Raw genomic sequence first — 20,090 nt, forward strand, 5'->3', positions numbered from 1 at the left:
CAGTACATTTTTGGCATTGGTTTTCACGTACATAATTTGTTTGTTTTTGCTCTTGTTAGGGGGTGCTATTACCCAACCCTGCAATGTCACCTCACTAGCGCCACTGCCGATGACCTTGGGCCATAGTCGTCCTCGTCGCTCAATGGAGCCCTCAGCAGCTGAAATAACCAGGTGTGAAGTCATATTCTGACATGGTGGCATGCTGTGACGTGTTGCGGAGCAGCTTGTAGCGCAGTTGCAGGGTGAGCAAGTGTCCTGCGGATCGTTTTCGTGTAGCAATTAATATTCAACAAGTTAAAGGTGGCAATCGGTCCGAGGAGATGGCGTTCATCTTGTGGAATGGCAACAGGGAAGTGACACGGGGAAGAAACTAGTAAAACGCATAGTAATAGGCTTTTACCCTTTCAACTGGTACAAAAACTGACACCTTTATACAAGGCATCATGTTTGCAATAACCACAACACAAGCAGTCAAAATGCAAACAAAAAGAAACAACTCTGATAATGATAATGATATGCACTGTCCTTGAAGTTGATTGGTCCACACCCGAGACAGCTTTTCTTAGAGCCTAGTCTCCATTGGTGTTGGACCAGATGACGCCAAAAGTTGAAAGGGTAAAAACCTATTACTATATTTTGCCACTAGTAAAGGAGGTCTCATAGTAGAAAAACGCATTCAAGCATGGCGTACCACGTTCCGAATGCGATTTCATTTATATTTGAAGCAATGCCCAAGCTGAAATGTAATACACAAAAAGAATAACATATTTATAATACAAGTGCACTCCAATCAGAAACTTTAATAATTTTGCACCCTTTTTATTGTTGAATTGTAAACACCTAAATGGGTTTGGTGTTAATGATGTGTATAGGCGTTCTCCAGTTTACAATGGTCCGATTTATGAGGATCCACATTTTACGACGTTTATATAATGCTACCATGGATCGATATACGATGCAGAAACTTGATTTATGACACATTTTCTGACAATGACTCTGAACACATCAGTGTGGTTTTCTGATGAGACTTGGCATGTAGCTTTTGTTATTCTCAAGTGTGGTTGTGGACTTTTAACTATTAAACACCATTAAATATGGCCGATAAAAAGGGAAAAAAAACACATCTGGCAAGCGATGTTTCTGCTACCTACATAAAGTAGGATCCCATTCATGAAAATCCCATTTACGACGACGGGGATACGCATCGTGTCGTAAAAAGCGGGGATCGCCTGCATACGGACCGTAACATTTGCAATCGTTATTTAGCTATTAATTCATATTTAATTACTTTTAGTATGCAGGACATCCCTGTTGACCAGAAAGGCTCTTCCAACAATTAGTCCAACACTGAAATTTTACTGCACATACAGTTGTTTACAAATAGTAATCAATTCTCACACGCACACTTCAACGCATGGAATGGCAACGTAGGTATCTATTTTAAACTAAAAAACATTTAAACTATTAAACAACTTTTATGTTACCATGTAAAACCCACTGGCCTAAAGAGTTATTTTTCAGAAGCAACCTGGCCACGAATGACAGCTCAACCAAGTGGCTTATCATGTGGAAATGTATCGCAGCCAAATACTCTTAAACGCATGTCGATACTAAATGTGGAGGGAAAAACCGGAGGACCCGGAGAAGAATCCAAGCGACCACGGGGAGGAACATTCAAAACTCCAAATATACAGGTGTCAGGGTTGGGATCAAAACCCATGACCTCCTATATACCGTAGCAAGAGAGATAACATCTTGCCACTGGGACAGCCCAGACCGACACACAGCTGCACGCTCGCCAAATAGTTTTGGGACACTCGATGGAAGAGTAGGATTCGACTGTCACAACTGCTGGATCCTTAATTCAGCAGAAATGTCACACCAATCAAAAAATTGTTTTCCTGATAAATTAATTGGGGGTTCGGGCCTATAGTGCTGTCAACAACTCTTTAATTAGGCTGGGGATCTCAGTCACATAGGCTTCATTTATAGAGCACAGACAGCCCCCACTCTCGCCCTCCAATCATTGACTGGTGCCCGATTACACCCAGGGTTGTTGCTATTCCAGGAAAACGATTCTGAAGTTCCATTGACAGCAACGATTTGTTGCACGATTCTGGAAATTATGGCGATCGAACGAATGCTGCTGGGAGGGTTACGCTTTAAAAGATCGGGGTGCTAATCACCGCTTACTTAAAGTTTCAGAAGGAATGTAATCCTGTATACATTGGCATTATACGTTAAGTCATACAATTATTACAGGCACAATATTCTTTTCAAATGAATATCAGCAGGAACAATGTCAAATCGATTCTTATGCTCATGATACATATGTTGAATGATGCTCGTGAGAATTAACAGTTACAATTTAAGCACATTATGCGTTCATTATGTGCTGCTACAGTATATAAGCTAATACAGAACACAAACTGCACATTTGACAGAAAAAAACCCGATAAAAATGAAACGGTTAAAACAAAAGAGGAAAATATTTTAATCTTGAACTGACTCGAATTTTGAATTGATTTATGGAATTGCTACATACCTAAACATTTAGCTTCATTTAAACCTTAGCAACATAGCCCTGTGTGCTATGATTATAGGCTTTGGAACGCGAGCTGTATGCATTGCCCACGGCTGCCCCCCCCATTAGCAGAAGCTCTCGACATGATCATCTCTTCACCCCCCCCCCCCCCACTTTTGTTTTTGGAATCGTTCATGAATGTTTCAGAAACAAATGCAAGGACAGTAATCATAAAAGGTTTTCATCAAGCACACACTAAGTAACAGCAATCTGATTATGCACTGAAAACTGAGTAAATATGAGATTAGGGGTACCTCCGCTTCTGGCAAATCGCATTACAGTAACATGTTATTCTCCAACTCTGGAAATAAATGACATTACGTAGTCCCAGAATTTACAGCTGGTCCAATCTATCATGACACGGCACACGACTGACAATCTACGGTTATAGGCAACACGACACCCTCAATACAACAAGACCGTACACAACACCTCCCAAGGCTACATGAAGCCCCCACAATCCATCACAACCCCGCTAAGACGACGTCTGATAAAACTGCGTAGCGATTTGCTGTACTGCGCTGCCGTCGAATAGAGCCACGTGTGCGCTTAGTGGGCTCTTGCCTAACATGACTTGAGCAACCCCAGCAGCCAACTCGGCAGATTAAACGAGTCCAGGGTTTGCCTGCACAAACAACACATCTTACTGGGAGTCACTGGTTCACAGTTGGCCACAATTAAATGACGGGCGTGAAAGTAATTCGTGTGTTTGGAGACGAGCCGTTTTCTGTCCATCTACATCTACCGAATCAAAGTTCATACCTGTGTGGATACTAGGCGTGGAATTATACGAAGATTGATCGATTCATAGAATTTATTGAGCCTACGGCATGCCTAGAAAGAAGCGATGAATGTGCATTCGTAAGATTAATGTACAGTAATGGTTACACGTCACCCCTGCCACCACGAGAGACGCTGACATCCACCAAAATATATAGAGAAAAAAAATCTTGACTCAAATCCTAAATCTGTTGTGACAATTCATCATATCACCCGGTTGGTGGGGGAGGGTGGGATTGGGGAGCGGGATAATCATTCCACCCACTCGGAGTAGATTGTATATTTGAGGAGGGGGGGGTAAATTGTCTTACAACTTGAGCGGCATTTAACGTGGAAAGGGCGTAGATTTAACAAGGCTGGCGAGAACGCGGCCAAGTTCGCATCTTGAGGAAACGTCCCTGGTGATGCAGACAGAGGTATGTTTTTTTCCTCTAACAAATGTAACTATCATGCACCGTTTATCCAACACGCGAATTAGGACGTGTGTGTGGGTGTGTGTTTATGGTGGTAATTACACGCGATTGATTGTGACGGCATATCGTGTTTGGCCGGTCAAGTGGGAAGGAGGATATGGCGAGAGGAGTAAGTGGCAGTAAAAGTATTTGATTTGTGAGGTTGTGCTCATCGTTGTAGCCAGCGAGTGGTTTATGATACCAACTGGGGTGCATTTGTACATTAGCATTTCACAGCGGCCGGCTGCTGCTCGTGATTTTTAACTTCGGAGTATTAAGGGAAGCCTAAAAAAATATTAGGTTCGACATACAAATCAAAAACCCACATCCTTTGTGATTTACTCTGCCCAATAACACAAAAACAAATACAAGTCGACTGTGTGGGGCAATGGACTCCAGTTTGGGAGGTTGAACAACCCAACTGTTGGGGCTTCTTATATATTGACATCTAGCTCTTGTTACATATTGCCATTCACAAGAACAAAACATAAATACCATTCCTTGTTAAGGCAGTGCTCACTAAGGTGGTGGGTTTTTTTTTATAATTTGTGTTTCACAACTGTGTCAACCACCTGGCCAGTACGACAGAGAACCTGGGTTCTTACCCAGGTTCTAACCCTGAGTTCTAACCCTGAGTTCTAACCCTGAGTTCTAACCCCGAGTTCTAACCCTGAGTTCTAACCCCGAGTTCTAACCCTGAGTTCTAACCCAGGTTCTAACCCAGGTTCTAACCCTGAGTTCTAACCCTGAGTTCTAACCCTGAGTTCTAACCCAGGTCCTAACCCTGAGTTCTAACCCTGGGTTCTAACCCTGAGTTCTAACCCTGAGTTCTAACCCTGAGTTCTAACCCAGGTTCTAACCCTGAGTTCTAACCCTGGGATCTAACCCTGAGTTCTAACCCTGGGTTCTAACCCTGGGTTCTAACCCAGGTCCTAACCCTGAGTTCTAACCCAGGTCCTAACCCTGAGTTCTAACCCTGGGTTCTTACACCGAGTTCCAACCCTGAGTTCTAACCCAGGTCCTAACCCTGAGTTCTAACCCTGAGTTCTAACCCTGGGTTCTTACCCCGAGTTCTAACCCTGAGTTCTAACCCAGGTCCTAACCCTGAGTTCTAACCCAGGTCCTAACCCTGAGTTCTAACCCCGAGTTCTAACCCCGAGTTCTAACCCTGGTTCTAACCCAGGTTCTAACCCTGAGTTCTAACCCTGAGTTCTAACCCTGAGTTCTAACCCAGGTCCTAACCCTGAGTTCTAACCCTGGGTTCTAACCCTGAGTTCTAACCCAGGTCCTAACCCTGAGTTCTAACCCAGGTCCTAACCCTGAGTTCTAACCCAGGTCCTAACCCTGAGTTCTAACCCTGGGTTCTTACCCCGAGTTCTAACCCTGAGTTCTAACCCAGGTCCTAACCCTGAGTTCTAACCCTGAGTTCTAACCCTGGGTTCTTACCCCGAGTTCTAACCCAGGTCCTAACCCTGAGTTCTAACCCTGGGTTCTAATCCAGGCAACCGACCATTTCCAAAACTGGGCTCTCAAGTGTACTTTGTTTATGGTCTCAGCTTTGTCATCAATAAACTGTTCAACAAAACCATTAAATTAATATATTGGTCTATATTCTATTGTTGTGTGTTGCAATATATTCAGGTCTGCTTGCCAGAAGAAGGCTTCAGGAGAGAGTTCGTGTAGTTTTGCTATTCCTCTGTTCAAGGAGCGCAGGCGACAGTGGTTTACTCTCTGGCCCATTGGTCTCTTAATCCAGAACTTGCCGGCTCTGAAGACTAGAAAGAGAAAAAAAACCCTCTCATTTTATTATTACAAAGTGTTGAACACCTTCTACAGCAGTGCATGTAAGAACCACAGCATCAAGTGTGGATGGATGAGAGGGTGTTTAAGAGACTTCAAAGGTAGGCCATGCGACTTCACCTCCTAATGTGGGGGTGACACACGGGAGTTATGAATGGATAATGTGCTCAACCATGAATGAATGGGCACTTTTAAAAATATAACTTGAAACGAATCTCTCGTTTCAATTGAGGCATGATGTGCCCATGTTTTGAACCGAGACATATTTCGCAGCATCGACCTTCAAACATTTTTGTTGTCGCTTAAATAATTGTTACGAATGCGCATGACTGACTGCCGAAGCAAATAATGCCAGAATATAATGCTTAAAAACCCCACAGACTGATGGGATTGCAATGTTATTGTATTACCATGTGCACAAAAACACTTCCCTGTTAATGAGCATTATTATAGTACCAACCTTACTACATCTTAAATGTGCTGACAGCCGCGTGGGTGACGATGCACTTCAAGAGTACATCGTGTTTAGCTGTCACATCATCATTCTTAGAGAGCCAAGTGGTGTGTGTGGTGCTGCTGGGGGGGGGGGGGTATCTATCTCTATGAAGACGCTCGTAGGCTCAGGACAGATGAATATTTCGTGTGGTTGATGCGAGAGAAAGTGAAACAACGAGAAGAGGAGGAGGCACCGCGTGATGACGACCATCGTGGGATTACCACAATTGTGCACGGCCCCTGCCCAATCAGCCCAGAACTAAGCTGTGAATTCACTGACCCCTTGTTCTTGTTGTTGTTGTTTACACACCACACGATTACTGTCGACGAGGCACTGCGGCCCAATGCCGTCACGTCCACGTCCCGCTGGATTGCCCGTCAACTTTAGCTTTTTACACGAAGCGCAGGTGGACGGAGACCTCGAATCAAGGGGTGTACAGAGACGGACCGGGGGATTTGGGTCAGAACACAGCTGGGACATGACGGCAGGTAGAGAACACGGGGAGACAAGACGACAAGCCGACAGAACACACAGGGAACAGAGCACAGCGGATACAGGACACAGGGGGTGGGGGGGCAGAACACAACACAGAACACAACACAGACACCATAGACCAGAACACAGAGGGGACGAGACACAGGACACGGGGGGTCAGAGGGTAACAGCACAAAGAGGGAACCCAGAGCACAGGCAGACGGGGGGACAGGGAGAACAGCACACAGAGGGGACGAGACAAAGGGGAACACAGAAGGAGAGCGAACTGAGGGAACAGGGCACTGGGGGTGGGGTGAGGGTGGTGGTGACAGTCGACAGAGAGAGGAAGAGAAGTGGGGACCTGCTTAGGCACCAGCTGGTTCTCCTCGCCCAGAGACATGGCTCCTCGGTGGCTCGCTGCTGGCTGCCTGGCTTGCTGCTGGCGCTGTCGGCTGCGTAGCGGTCGAGGGAGCAGTCGAGGGAGCAGCGCCCACAGCTGATCGCCGCCTACTCCTCCTCCTCAGGGCCACATCGCGGATGCCTCTGCCCCCCGCCACAAGCCGCCAAGATGGAGGAGCGGATCTCGCGAGACTTAGAGGGGGGGAGGGGGAAACCCGCGAGAGTTCCGCGCCTCGCGTCACTGCCCAACCCCCTCACCCCTCCCCCCTCCCCACGCCCACCCCCTCACCCCTCCCCCACGCCCACCCCCCTCCCCACGTCCCTCCCCCTCCCCACGCCCATCCCCCTCACGCCTACCCCCCTCACCCCTCCCCACGCCCTTCCCCCTCCCCCTCCCCACGCCCATCCCCCCTCCCCCTCCCCACGCCCATCCCCCTCACGCCTACCCCCCTCACCCCTCCCCACGCCCTTCCCCCTCCCCCTTCCCACGCCCATCCCCCTCCCCCTCCCCACGCCCATCCCCCTCACGCCTACCCCCCTCACCCCTCCCCACGCCCTTCCCCCTCCCCCTCCCCACGCCCATCCCCCTACCCCTCCCCACGCCCATCCCCCTCACGCCTACCCCCCTCACCCCTCCCCACGCCCTTCCCCCTCCCCCTCCCCACGCCCATCCCCCTACCCCTCCCCACGCCCATCCCCCTCACGCCTACCCCCTTCACCCCTCCCCACGCCCTTCCCCCTCCCCCTCCCCACGCCCATCCCCCTCACGCCTACCCCCCTCACCCCTCCCCACGCCCTTCCCCCTCCCCCTCCCCACGCCCATCCCCCTCCCCCTCCCCACGCCCATCCCCCTCACGCCTACCCCCCTCACCCCTCCCCACGCCCTTCCCCCTCCCCCTCCCCACGCCCATCCCCCTCCCCCTCCCCACGCCCATCCCCCTCACGCCTACCCCCCTCACCCCTCCCCACGCCCTTCCCCCTCCCCCTCCCCACGCCCATCCCCCTACCCCTCCCCACGCCCATCCCCCTCACGCCTACCCCCTTCACCCCTCCCCACGCCCTTCCCCCTCCCCCTCCCCACGCCCATCCCCCTCACGCCTACCCCCCTCACCCCTCCCCACGCCCTTCCCCCTCCCCCTCCCCACGCCCATCCCCCTCACGCCTACCCCCCTCACCCCTCCCCACGCCCTTCCCCCTCCCCCTCCCCACGCCCATCCCCCTCCCCCTCCCCACGCCCATCCCCCTCACGCCTACCCCCCTCACCCCTCCCCACGCCCTTCCCCCTCCCCCTCCACACGCCCATCCCCCTACCCCTCCCCACGCCCATCCCCCTCACGCCTACCCCCTTCACCCCTCCCCACGCCCTTCCCCCTCACCCCCCACACCCCTGCCCACGCCCACCCCTCACCCCTCCCCACGCGCAACACGACACCACGCGCGGCTGGCGTCATGACGTCATCGCGTAGGAACTCGGCGTCGACGTCACGCGTCGTGGTTGTATCCTGAGTGTGTGCGGTGACGTCATTTATTTATACTGCAGGAATTCGATGAGCTATAAAGCTCTTTGTTTTTTTACAGACGTCCAGTGCTGTAGGTGCGAGCACTTGTATCGGGACGTCACCACGGCACCCCTCCCGTCAATGTCATTACGTAAATTACGTCAAGTGCTAATCGTCTGAATACGTCCCCGACGTCATCGCGTGCAATGTCCTGTCCATTGCGTCTGGGCTTGCGTAACGAGTTCATCGCGTCGCCCGAGAGCGTCTACGTAAGTTCGAAAGTTTAGTGCGTCGTGACGTCAGAACGTCGCGTTTTACATATGTCGCGTCTCGTGCTTCATGCGTGGATTGCGTAGGGACGTCATTTTCGTAGTGACGTCATTTTCGCAGTGACGTCATTTTCGTTTCGATCGACGTTGGGGTTTCGCCGCAGCGTGGAGGCGGCAGCTCGCGAGTGCTACGCAGAAAGGCCATTGCCCGAAACGTCGACTACTATGTATTATTTTCCTTTAGTGTGTTATTGACGAATGTGTTTGTTAATTGTGTAACGTCAAGACTGACAGTCGTGTATGTTTGAACCCAAATGGTTACGTAACAATAAAACATACGACTGCTCCAACAATTGGAACAATCGGCGACGTGCTTGCACTCTTACAGAAGCTTCCTGTTGATCAAACTTGATTTGAAGCTTCCTATTTATACTGGTAGGAACCTCCTGGTTACACCAGCCCACAGGGGATTATTGTGTCTGTCGTGCAGGGAGGGGAGGGTGGGGCTGGGTGGGGGGTGGGAGGGGTGGGGCTGGGTGGGGAGGGGCTGGTCACCCCGTGGTGCCCTTATAAAACTCAACGTTTAACCTACTCACGCCGGCTTGTGCCCGCCCTCACAGTCGGCCATATTTGCGGAATACACCACGCCGCCGTTGACCCTGGCCATTGACCGAGCAACCCAACGTTCCTACCAGCTCCCTCCGCAGGAATGTGTTTCTCTAAACTTCATACAGAGCTCTCAACAACCCGGCCATTCCCTCTCCTCTTCGGGCTTCACTCCAACTGCCATTTCACTACATTCTATCTACCCGATATTCAACTCCCTCGCCTGGTACAAAGGAGGCAGGGACGTGCGGTCAGGGGAGGCAGAGCCTCACCTGTAACACTCCAACGAAAATAGCTGTCACGAAAAGAAAACATATCAAATAAATATTAAGAATTTCCCACTGATCTGTGTTATAAATGTAATTTCTGTACGATTCCCATCATTTTTAAATCCTTTATATTAAGTTCACTTGCTTGCTTGCGCGCTTACGACCGTGCAAATCTTTCGGTAGTTTTTTAACCCACTTCCTGTGACCCAATCGAGCTGACATTTTGCACACAGACTCGTTGTGCGTGACAATTTATTTTCGTGAAATTGTTTTTCCAAAATTTTCAACATTTTAGGAATTTGTATTTATTTAATTACCAATTGCTTAATGTTGGCAGGCAATCATCTGACCCATAGGTGGCAGCTATCTCAAGCCAGAGGACGAGATGACTCTAGCCGCCCGTTTCAAAGACCAATGTGGGCTGGGTTGTGGCCCATTGAACACGTACTGTAATTAAATCCTTTATATTAAGTTCACTTGCTTGCTTGCTTGCGCGCTTACGATCGTGCAAATCTTTCGGTCGTTTTTTAACCCACTTCCCGTGATCCAATCGAGCTGACATTTTACACACAGACTCGTTGTGCGTGACAATTTATTTTCGTGAAATTTTTTTTCCAAAATTTTCCACTTTTTAGGAAAATTTTTTTTTCATATTTAATTTAAAATAATAATAAAATAAAACCGATGCCACGCATATAAAGGATTTATAGTGAAACACTTTGTTTTTACGGGTTAATTTTTTATAGTCAAAATCGCCAAATTTGCGGAGCTCCGCTGCAAATACAGGAAGAGACGAGAGAGGTGAGGCAGCGACGAGCTCAGCCTCCCCTCTGATTGCGCAACCCCTCAGTAACCGGATAGAGCGCGGGCAATAAGCGCATGCCTTGTTACTATCTCAGTGTAACCAATGTGATGTTTGTAGACCTCTTCATTTAATGTCCTCGCATTCCATACTCCAGGTAACTTTTTTCACGTGTGTGTATAAAGATATTTAGGCTCGCTGGTCTCGTCATGAAACTGCAATGAAAAAGCACCAGGGGAGGCAGCTATCACATCTGCCTCACTGAGGGGGACGTGTCGAATACGCCCCCCTCAGTGAGGACACGCCCCCCTCAGTGAGGCCACGCCCCCCTCAGTGAGGACACGCCCCCTCAGTGTGTGAATCTAGCTCTGACACGAGTCAATGCCTCCCCAGCCATTGACCTCACCGCACGTCACTGGAAGGAGGTCGTTGGTGCCATCCGGGCCCTGGCGCCTGCTGCTGTATATTTGGAGTTTGCATGTCTCTCTTTCTTCCCGTGGTCGCGTGGATTTTTATTTATCAGGGTCCTTCGGGGGTTTTTCCCTCCACAATTGGAAGCATGCATTGAGAGTATTTTGCTGCTGTAAATGTCCTAAAGGTGGGCCACTTTGTTGAGGTATCATTTGCAGGCCAGGTCGCTTCTGAAAAATAAGTTAATAGCTCAGTGGGCTTTGCCTGGTAGGATGGGGATGTTATAGTTTTGTGTTTGGATGATTTACCTTTATTGTACTTTGCACAACTGTCATGGTTTATATTGTTTGTTGTGACGTTCTTACCCGGCCCGACTGGACGACGGTGAAAGAGAGCTCCAGATTCCTCCTGCTGCAGTATAAATACACATTCTGATTCTGACCTGCCGCAACTGACAGGCACGAGCTGTAAGGGGCCATCCATTGAGTCGGGACGCAAACATGTGTTAAGACTTGACCCCCCCTCCCTGTACGCACGTGTACTTTTTATCTCCCCACCTGCGTACGTACAGCTTGACGCACACCCCCCCCCCCCCCAATACTATAGAACGGCCGATATTTAATCCACGCAGAAACGATCAAAGATCAATAATATTAACTTGTCTCGGCAAACAGTCCACCATCGGACTATCTAATTTGAAGGCCAATGTTGACTAATTATTATCGAGGCTTCACCCCCCCCCCCCGTGTCCTATGCGTACATTGTCAGTAGCCCCCCCCCCCCCCCATACGCAAGCGGACGCATTTGGGTTAACCCCCCCCTCCCCCATGCGTACGCACTCAATGGATGACCCCTAAGGACGGGGGGGGGGGTCTCTGTCCACCCAGTGGTTGCCGTAGGTATTCACATTCAGAGTCGGGAAGTCTCATCCCCACACCTGTGAACCCCTTATCGGTGCCCTACCTTGTTACAGACATATTCAGACCTTATTGGTCACCCCGTGCACCTTGTAAATCTCAACGTTCATTCTACAAAGTCCCATCACAAGGGAGAAACACATAGACAATTATTTTAATTTGCCTGTATTGAAACGGCTGTAACTGAAAACTCAAATTTCCCTGTACAAGAATACGGAGTAACCCGTGTGAGTTGTCAGCGATGCATCCCTGCAAGTTCCCTGCTGTGGTGCCACATCCCATTTATCATTCCCTTTCTACATGTGGCAATATCACGTAGAAGGGAAATAATAAAATAATAAAAATAAAACAATAAAATAATTCTCACGATGTTTCGGCCACAACGCAAGCAGCCGTCCTCAGGTGCAGAACAGGTCTGTCGGGAAGACAGCATCTTCACCTGAGGACGGCTGCTTGCGTTGTGGCCGAAACGTCGTGAGAATTATTTTATTATGTTTTATTTTTATTATTTTATTATTTCCCTTCTACGTGACTTTACTGAAAGAACCAAGAAGATGAATCCCTGCAGTCACGAAAGCTTTAAATCGAAATGTGGCAATATGTGCATGATTGTGTTTCACTACAATTGTGCCTGTGCATCACTGCCAACCTCTGGTCCACGCCAGTGGTGAGAGAGCACTCGGCCCCCTCGCCCTGATTACCTTTCCTCTACATTGCACTGTGAAAAGAGCTTCATAGCTCATCGGATTCCTCGAGTATGAATCACGATTCTCATTCCGATATCGACGTTCCATGTCGTCATTGAGGTATGACGTCAAGTCGCGTTCTCTCTAAAAAAAAGTCAACGCCAACCGCTCGTTACGTCATGTCGCGGCGAGAGGGTGTGGCTACGTTGCGTGATGACGCAACCACGTCGGCCAGTAACGCCTTGACGTACGAACGTCATTGCGTCATTTCCGTGCAGGGGGTTTCCCTCGCGCCCCGCCTCCCCGTTGCTCCCTCCCTCTCGTCTCCCTCTTCCGGTCCTACCCTCTCCCTTTCCTTCACGGCGACGGAGCGAGGCGGCGCGGCGACATGAGGTACACGACTCCAATCGTTCGCCATCCTCGTCTTACGCGGCCTCCGAGCCATCGTTTGCACCGCGTGTGTTTCACGCAACGTGCCCGGGTAACAGCGGCCATCGTTAGTTTGGTAACTGTGGCCGTTTAACACAATATCGGCCGCTCGGTGTGCGCCTCTTGTTTATTGTGGAGTACAGCGGCCATAGTTAATGGTGGGCCCTAGGCCACACACCACTACACTGCAGTACATAAACCCTTTAAAAATAGAGGGTTTTTAGGGTTAGAGCGCGTACATATAAATGTGTCGTTAAACCACCACCACCCGACACGGCCAATTAAGTTTGTAAACAAAATGTGCCAATTGGTTACGACTTTAGTGCACCGGTTCTGTGTTTGAGAGTAAACCCACAACGTTTTAAATGTGTCAATCCGCTACAGGAGGCCTTTCCCCACGTTTTGTGGGGTCATGCGGGTACAGTGGTGTGACCCATACTTTAAATAGCTTAAGCTGACATACGTTCACATTCGACTTTGGCAGAATGAAGCGTTGGGTGGATGAAATCAAATAACTTGGGTCCCCCATCCGAAGGCGACTGGACATCTGTGAAGAAGAGCTTTATAGATCAATATTCCTGGTTCAATGCGGGTTTCGTAATCCCTGGGCCCTCTTAGGTTGAGATTCGAACTTTGGTGACCGCGTCCCAAGTCCAGAATGGGGAGCTGCTCCCTCTTGTTCGTGGTGGGGGTGGCGGGACGGGACATCGAGTCAAGGCGGCCACTGGTGGAGTCTCTAGCTGCTCATTGCTGCTGTGATTCTACAGGCCAATTGTGAAAATGCCACGTTCTTGGCTATGCACAGTTCGGATGGCCACGTCGGGGTGATGGGCCCCGTTGGACCCTCGAGTTCCTTAATATAGCAGCGGATTGGTCACGATTAATGATTGTGCAACCTTTTAGATGTTACCACGGTGTAATTAATACGATATTAAATGGTTCTTTTATTTGGAAGAATAAAAAATAACCGAGAAGTTGTACTGCAGGTCTAAGTGTAACGTGTAAAGCCTGCCACGGGTCTAGTGGTTATAATTGGACAAACTTATCACAGCGGTGACCAATACACCAAGCAGTGATCCGATCTCGTGTTTCTCAAAGGTATCCGCAATCCACCAGAACTATAAGTACTTTACCACTACAGTTCTGTGCCCTGCGTACGTCACTGAGCTATGTAGCTCTTTTTTTAGAAGCGACCTGGCCATAAATGATAGCTCAACGAAGTGGCTTATCATGTGGACATTTATAGCAGCCAAATAACTCTTAAATACATGTTTCTAAATGTGGCAGGAAAAACCAGAGAGAGACGTAAACTCCAAATTAACAGATGTCGGGATCGAACCCACGACATTGTATACCAGGCGAGCTGGCGTTAACATCTCGCCACCATGTGACGAGCTCGAGAGAATGTGACGTTGGTGTTAATAAGGGGCCTTGCATTGACGAGTGTGCTTGTGGGCTTGCGTCGGTTTGCAGCAAGGTTTCTCGAGACACGCTGCACGAGGCTGTGCGGGAGCTCCTCCTAGGCTCCCAGAAGAACCGCAAAAGGTGCGTGGTCTGTGACAACCCCCTTCCTTGTCTGGAGCCCCAAGATTCCCAAAGAAGCCTCTTTAAACTTTAGAGCTTGAGATGGTGCGATCACACGGCCGTGTGTTTTGCACCCTGTTATTTAAAGGACCCAAAACATGCGACGTCGATGTTCTCCGCTTCACAGAGGACGTTAAAGATCACGTGATGTTAGAAAAACGAGCCCCTTTGTGCTGGTGTTAGTTTACATTTTATAATTGGCCACAAATTAGTTGATTGGATAAAACCGCATGGCAACATCCATATCTGAAACATCGCACCTTTGTAATAGCCTGCACTAAAGATGTCGTGAATACAAATACGTACTATACGATGGATACCATAGGTACTAATATATACTAATGTACAAGTTTGTGACATGATCACTACTGACTTTAATCCGTAGTGGCAGGGCCTGGTGGCACACAATGAATTCAGCAATTGCATATTAGAGGATTTCATTGTGGATTCATAACGGCAGCCTTTATAGTGTTTTGCCCCATGTAGAATTCATGAGATGTTCATGGATATAGCCCATCCGAATCTTGTACACATTTTCAAACAAACCTGTCAATGAACTAACACCTTGCATTCGAATATAAGCTCGATTTAATGCATTTGTAGCATGAATTATTGGCGAAATGATCGTTACATTTTTTGTATTAACTCTACCTATCACTGGGGATTAAAGGGTCCTTCTGTAATGTGTTAGGCATCACTTGCATGGTGTGGCGTAATAGTTGACAATCATTTTTTATTTAACCTCAATAATAATGTGTTGGTAGCAACTGGTGCCATTGTTTATCATTAATAGACTTTGTGGTAGTTCACAAGTACAAACCAAAAAACTCTCCAAACTCATTAAATACTCCCTTGTAGAAGTATTTACAAGTTCCATGCAAAAACAATATATTGATTGTTTTACATATCTGTTAATGACCAGCAAGTGAATACTTGGGAAATAAGATTTGGTTTGCGTAAGTGAAGTTTCCCCCCCTCGGGTTTATTGAGTGTGACGCGTTTTGACCCTGAATCATTTCACCGGAGTGCTGGTGAGTGCTTTGTTAATCGCGGTTGTCCTCTTGCCATCCGCAGGTTCCGAGAGACTGTGGAACTCCAGATCAGCCTGAAGAACTATGATCCACAGAAGGACAAGCGATTTTCCGGAACCGTCAGGTCGATGCTCTTTGCTTGGATTAGTTTGCGCACCTGACCTACTGCTCTCGGGGTTACACGCATTGCTACCATTGGAATGGAATTTGAAATCAATGCAGTCCCCGACTCACCCATCCCATTGCAGAACGAGCATTCATACTAATACACTACTTGGCATATACACGCTGTATTTTTTATCTCCATATAAGATAAAGGTGACAATTAGAATGTTCGCCGCATACATCTCTTGGAAAATCATACATTTACATAGGGCAGTTATGTTGCAGATTGTAACAGCATCTCCCATATGGCATGCAGTCAATTTGTTAAGACTATGTTGGCAAGATAATTCTACTTTTAATCATTTGACTCTTAAGTCTATGAATATTGATTGGCTGCAATTGATTACATTTAGAAGAAATGCTCAACATGTAGCCTAGCCCAAGGGACCAACGCTTGAAACTTGCTCTTTTCACAAAGGACCCATACAAGGGACATCCCCATGCACACTCACAGTTGTGTACATCACACGGCATTGAATTGATATAAGTCAGGGACTGCTCTACATAGAAACCCCGGAGTAGTAGTGCACAGGTAGTCCGACCCCGTCCGGGCGGACGGACCTGCACCCTGGGTCTTAAAATAACAGGGGAGGTGGGAGAGGCCCTCGGGCTGATCCTGCCGACAGGTAAGCTCAGCTGGTGGATGCGACTGCCATCACAGGTGCAGACGAAGCCAGCTGCGCTGATCTGGTAAGATGCCTTTTATTAGATCCCTTGAAGGTGTGTTTTTTCTAGGCATCTGCGAGTGTTTCTGTGCTGTAAGACTGATTGTCGCTTGAATGTGCAACCTTGAAAATAACCTCATTGGGGTTGTCTCTATCCCAGTGCCCCCCGGCACATGAAAGTGGCAGCTCAAGAGCTTTCTTGCACTTGATGTCACTGCCATTTTAATATGTCAATGGTGTGACGTCCGAGCACTGCGGGGAGAGTGCCTGTGATTTTAAAAGTCCCAATCAAACCTCGCGTAGGTGGGAGGGGAATTAAGTCATGCAGTGTGGAATATCTCATGGCTATTTAAAATCTCAAGTGGAATACGTGCAATAGAAGATCATTATTTACAGAATCCGATGCATGTATTGAGAACAAAATTTTAGCCTGTGGCTCAATACGTATTTACAAAAACCCATTATGGCCCTCTGCAAGTGGCGTGGCGAAAGTGCTTGCTGGCTTGGTCACGGTTGTCCCTGGCACCATCGTGTGAGCTGACAGTCTGTTCTTGATCCTGTTGCAGGCTGAAGAATACTCCCCGCCCCAAGTTCTCCGTTTGCCTCCTGGGAGACCAGCAGCACTGTGATGAGGCTGAGGCAGCCAGCATCCCCCACATGGACATCGAGGCTCTGAAGAAGCTCAACAAAAACAAGAAGCTTGTCAAGAAGCTAGGTAAACCTCGTTCTGATGTGGTTCTGTACGAGGGATACGTTCTGGAGATGCTCGTAAAAAGCAACTTTAGCAGATAATTTGGCCTACATCTGCAGATGCTTTAAAGCGAGAAGTTATCTTTATTTCTCTCATCACTTAATCTCGTCACTATCTCATCACTTTCTCACATCACTTTATCTCACTCGGGATGCTGTCGTGTCGAATTCCAGATGTGATCCGCAGATAGCCGGAGTCACGGATAGCAATTATTGTGAATAACGAGGGAATATACTGAACCCTAACACACTGATGTCCTGGAATGGCTTTCCATGGTGGTTAGGTGACAAATATGAAATATTTGTGCTATTTGGCAGTTAGGAAGGCATCAACAACATTCCTCTCAATCTTGAGCTTTTTTTTTGACCACCCTCCAAGTTGCGCTTTCGTGATCATTCAATCCGCAACTCACAAAGCAGTGCATCAGCCCTATTTGACAACCTCTTGCGGAGAGTGATGTCTATAACTACTACAGACCGCATAAGCTCTGTTATCCCCGGCATCCATGGGGAGAATGGAGGGTGCCGCTTCATCGACTATGCCGGTTATCTAAGAGTTGTTCTTGTGGTACACCAAATTTTCAAAGCACTTAACACTTTTCGTAAAATAAACTAAGCCTACAATTTAACTGCAGAGGTCCTCACCAGTTGTAGAGCATTCTGAGTGTCGTAGAGAAGCATTGTGGCTATTTAGAGTACAGTGTACAGTACTGGATGTGCAGACTGCCGCAAGCGCCACCACTCGGCAGCGTCCTAAAGCTCCCGTAACAAACGGATCTATGATAAAATAAACGCACGGCAAGATGCAGGGCCGTTGGAATGTTACTGCATACGTGAAGGAAGATTTATATTGCCGCCTATGACACATGCCGGTCAATAGACCATTCTGGATGGTAAAGTGTCGGATAAGAGCTATTGCTGTATATACAAATACACAGAACTACTATGAGATCACTTCAAGTGACCTCTTATACACACCAGGGGAAGCACTCTCCCACCTGCCCTGCTATAGATATTTGAATCATGGTCTGACTGAAGTTGTATTTTTTTTTACTCTCAAAAGCTGGAATTCAGAATTAAGTCAACTAATGAACGGCTGCTCATGCACATGAATTGGTGGCTTAGCTCAGAACATAACCTCTACACTTAACGACCCGATTAATAATGTTTATGGGTGACTCCAGGATTTATCCCTGAGCCGCTGACTACTTGCCATAGTTAACATGTCGCCACAGTGGCGTGATGTTCACTACCTCTCATCTGGGTTCGATCCCGACCCAGAGACGCCTGTATATTTGGAGTTTGCATGTCTCCCCCTGTGGTCGTGTGGATTTTTCTCGGCGGTCCTCTGGTTTTTTATTCCAAATTTAGAAACATGTATTTAAGAGTTATTTGGCTGCTGTCATTTTCCACGCGATAAGTCACTTTGTTGAGCTATCATTTGTGGCCGGATCACAGCTATATAGCTCAGTGGGCCTAAATAAGGTAAAATAAAAATAGTTTATAGTTTAAACCATTTAACTGCCTAGCCCTTGCGTTACTCCACAGTGCAGAGCTTTGTGACTGCCATTGCATTTCCATGAACGTTGCTAAACAGAGATGAACCATGATGGGGGGCAGAAAAGGAATCACATTTGTTGAGTGCTGACCTATGGGTTAATGGGAATTGAGATGCAACCAGGCCTCTGCCTGCCTCACGCGACGACCGTTGCTGTTGCACCCATCCTGAGCGACGCCTCTCTACCCTCCTTGCACCCTTTACATCGCCACAGCCAAGAAGTACGACGCCTTCCTTGCCTCCGAGTCGCTCATCAAGCAGATCCCTCGTATCTTGGGCCCTGGCTTGAACAAGGCTGGCAAGTTCCCTTCTCTGCTCACCCACAACGAAAACATGGCGAGCAAAGTCGACGAGGTGAAGTCGACCATCAAGTTCCAGATGAAGAAGGTACGTCATCTCGTGTTTGTCTTCCTGCTCGGGGCCAAATAGCTGGAGGTTTATTGTGCAATGGTACAAAACACAGATAATCTGGCCTGTCAAGGCTATAACAGGAGGTGGGGAACCTATGGCCCGCAACTTAATTTTGCACGGCCGAGTCACTTGACCTAACAATTCTAAACAGTCTGCAAACAACGCTTATCTGTCACTGCAATCACCTTGGCTGCACTAATTAGATACTGGACCCGAATATTTTAATATTTCCAACGCTTTCTCATTTTAGCGTGGACACTTCTGTCAAGTGATGATTAAGGTGTTTTCATGTGTTGGCCCACAAAAGTTATTTGTAAGCCAGCCCTGTTCTTCCCTCGTTAAATAAATGGTTCCTCACCCCTATTGTGAATGACAAACTCAATCCTAACAAAGTGTGGTTCATATTCACGTCTGAATACACGGGAAGATGACTTGTTTAAAAAATAAAGCCTTAAACGTAGTTTTCTACAGGGAGCTGGGAATGTAAATGGTTGCGTCTGTAAATATTTCCACTAGGAATACCATTTCCTTGTCTTGCTTCTTGCAGGTGCTTTGCTTGGCGGTTGCTGTTGGGCACGTAAAGATGACGGAAGACGAGCTGGTGTCGAACCTGCACCTTGCCATCAACTTCCTGGTGTCGCTGCTGAAGAAGAACTGGCAGAACGTGCGTGCCCTCTACCTCAAGAGCACCATGGGCAGACCACAGCGCCTCTATTAACCATCGCGCCTCGTCCTGTGCACGCGCATTCCTTAAAGTATCGAGTGCCTGTGCTGGCTGTGGTGTTTGGTATAAAAATAAAGGTGAAATTATTTCCACGTGGCTTCACTTGAACCTCACTTTTCTTATCGAGTCGGCATGCTGTACGAGCTCTGACGCAATGCAACCAGAGTGAGGATATTACGGGAGGCCTGGCTGAAGTAATGGCCACTATGGTATGTTTGGTTACGTATGGTGTGAAAGTAGTTAAACGTGCAATTATTTACTCTTGACAAACCAGATAACACAGTTGGAAATGTCTCCCTCCTCCATTCCCACGTGTTTCTGGACGGGAG

General features: G+C 48.0%; 2 protein-coding genes across 5 annotated transcripts in view; one reads left to right on the plus strand and one right to left on the minus strand.

Annotated features, from left to right (window-relative positions):
• The window catches only part of USP47 (ubiquitin specific peptidase 47), an 80,161-nt gene extending 72,979 nt beyond the window's left edge, over positions 1-7,182 (minus strand). For 3 of the 4 annotated variants that reach the window (XM_078601368.1, XM_078601367.1, XM_078601366.1), the window contains exon 1: positions 6,948-7,182. In XM_078601368.1, the coding sequence (XP_078457494.1) occupies positions 6,948-6,986 (39 nt within the window). In that variant the 5' untranslated portion in view covers positions 6,987-7,182. Of the gene's footprint in view, positions 1-6,391; positions 6,926-6,947 lie in introns of those variants that run through there. The other variant, XM_078601363.1, reaches the window with a different exon arrangement.
• A 5,525-nt stretch (positions 7,183-12,707) lies between these two features.
• RPL10A (ribosomal protein L10a) lies at positions 12,708-19,853 on the plus strand. The gene is made up of 6 exons (XM_078601371.1): positions 12,708-12,837; positions 14,347-14,418; positions 15,532-15,612; positions 16,885-17,033; positions 18,841-19,013; positions 19,585-19,853. Exons 1-6 carry the CDS (start codon positions 12,833-12,835, stop codon positions 19,753-19,755), a joined length of 651 nt encoding a protein of 216 aa, XP_078457497.1. The 5' UTR covers positions 12,708-12,832; the 3' UTR covers positions 19,756-19,853.
• Positions 19,854-20,090: the final 237 nt, after the last annotated feature.

The sequence above is a fragment of the Lampetra planeri genome, chromosome 16 (genome assembly GCF_965212315.1).
Source record: "Lampetra planeri chromosome 16, kcLamPlan1.2.h2, whole genome shotgun sequence".
In the NCBI taxonomy this organism is placed as follows: Eukaryota; Metazoa; Chordata; class Hyperoartia; order Petromyzontiformes; family Petromyzontidae; genus Lampetra; species Lampetra planeri.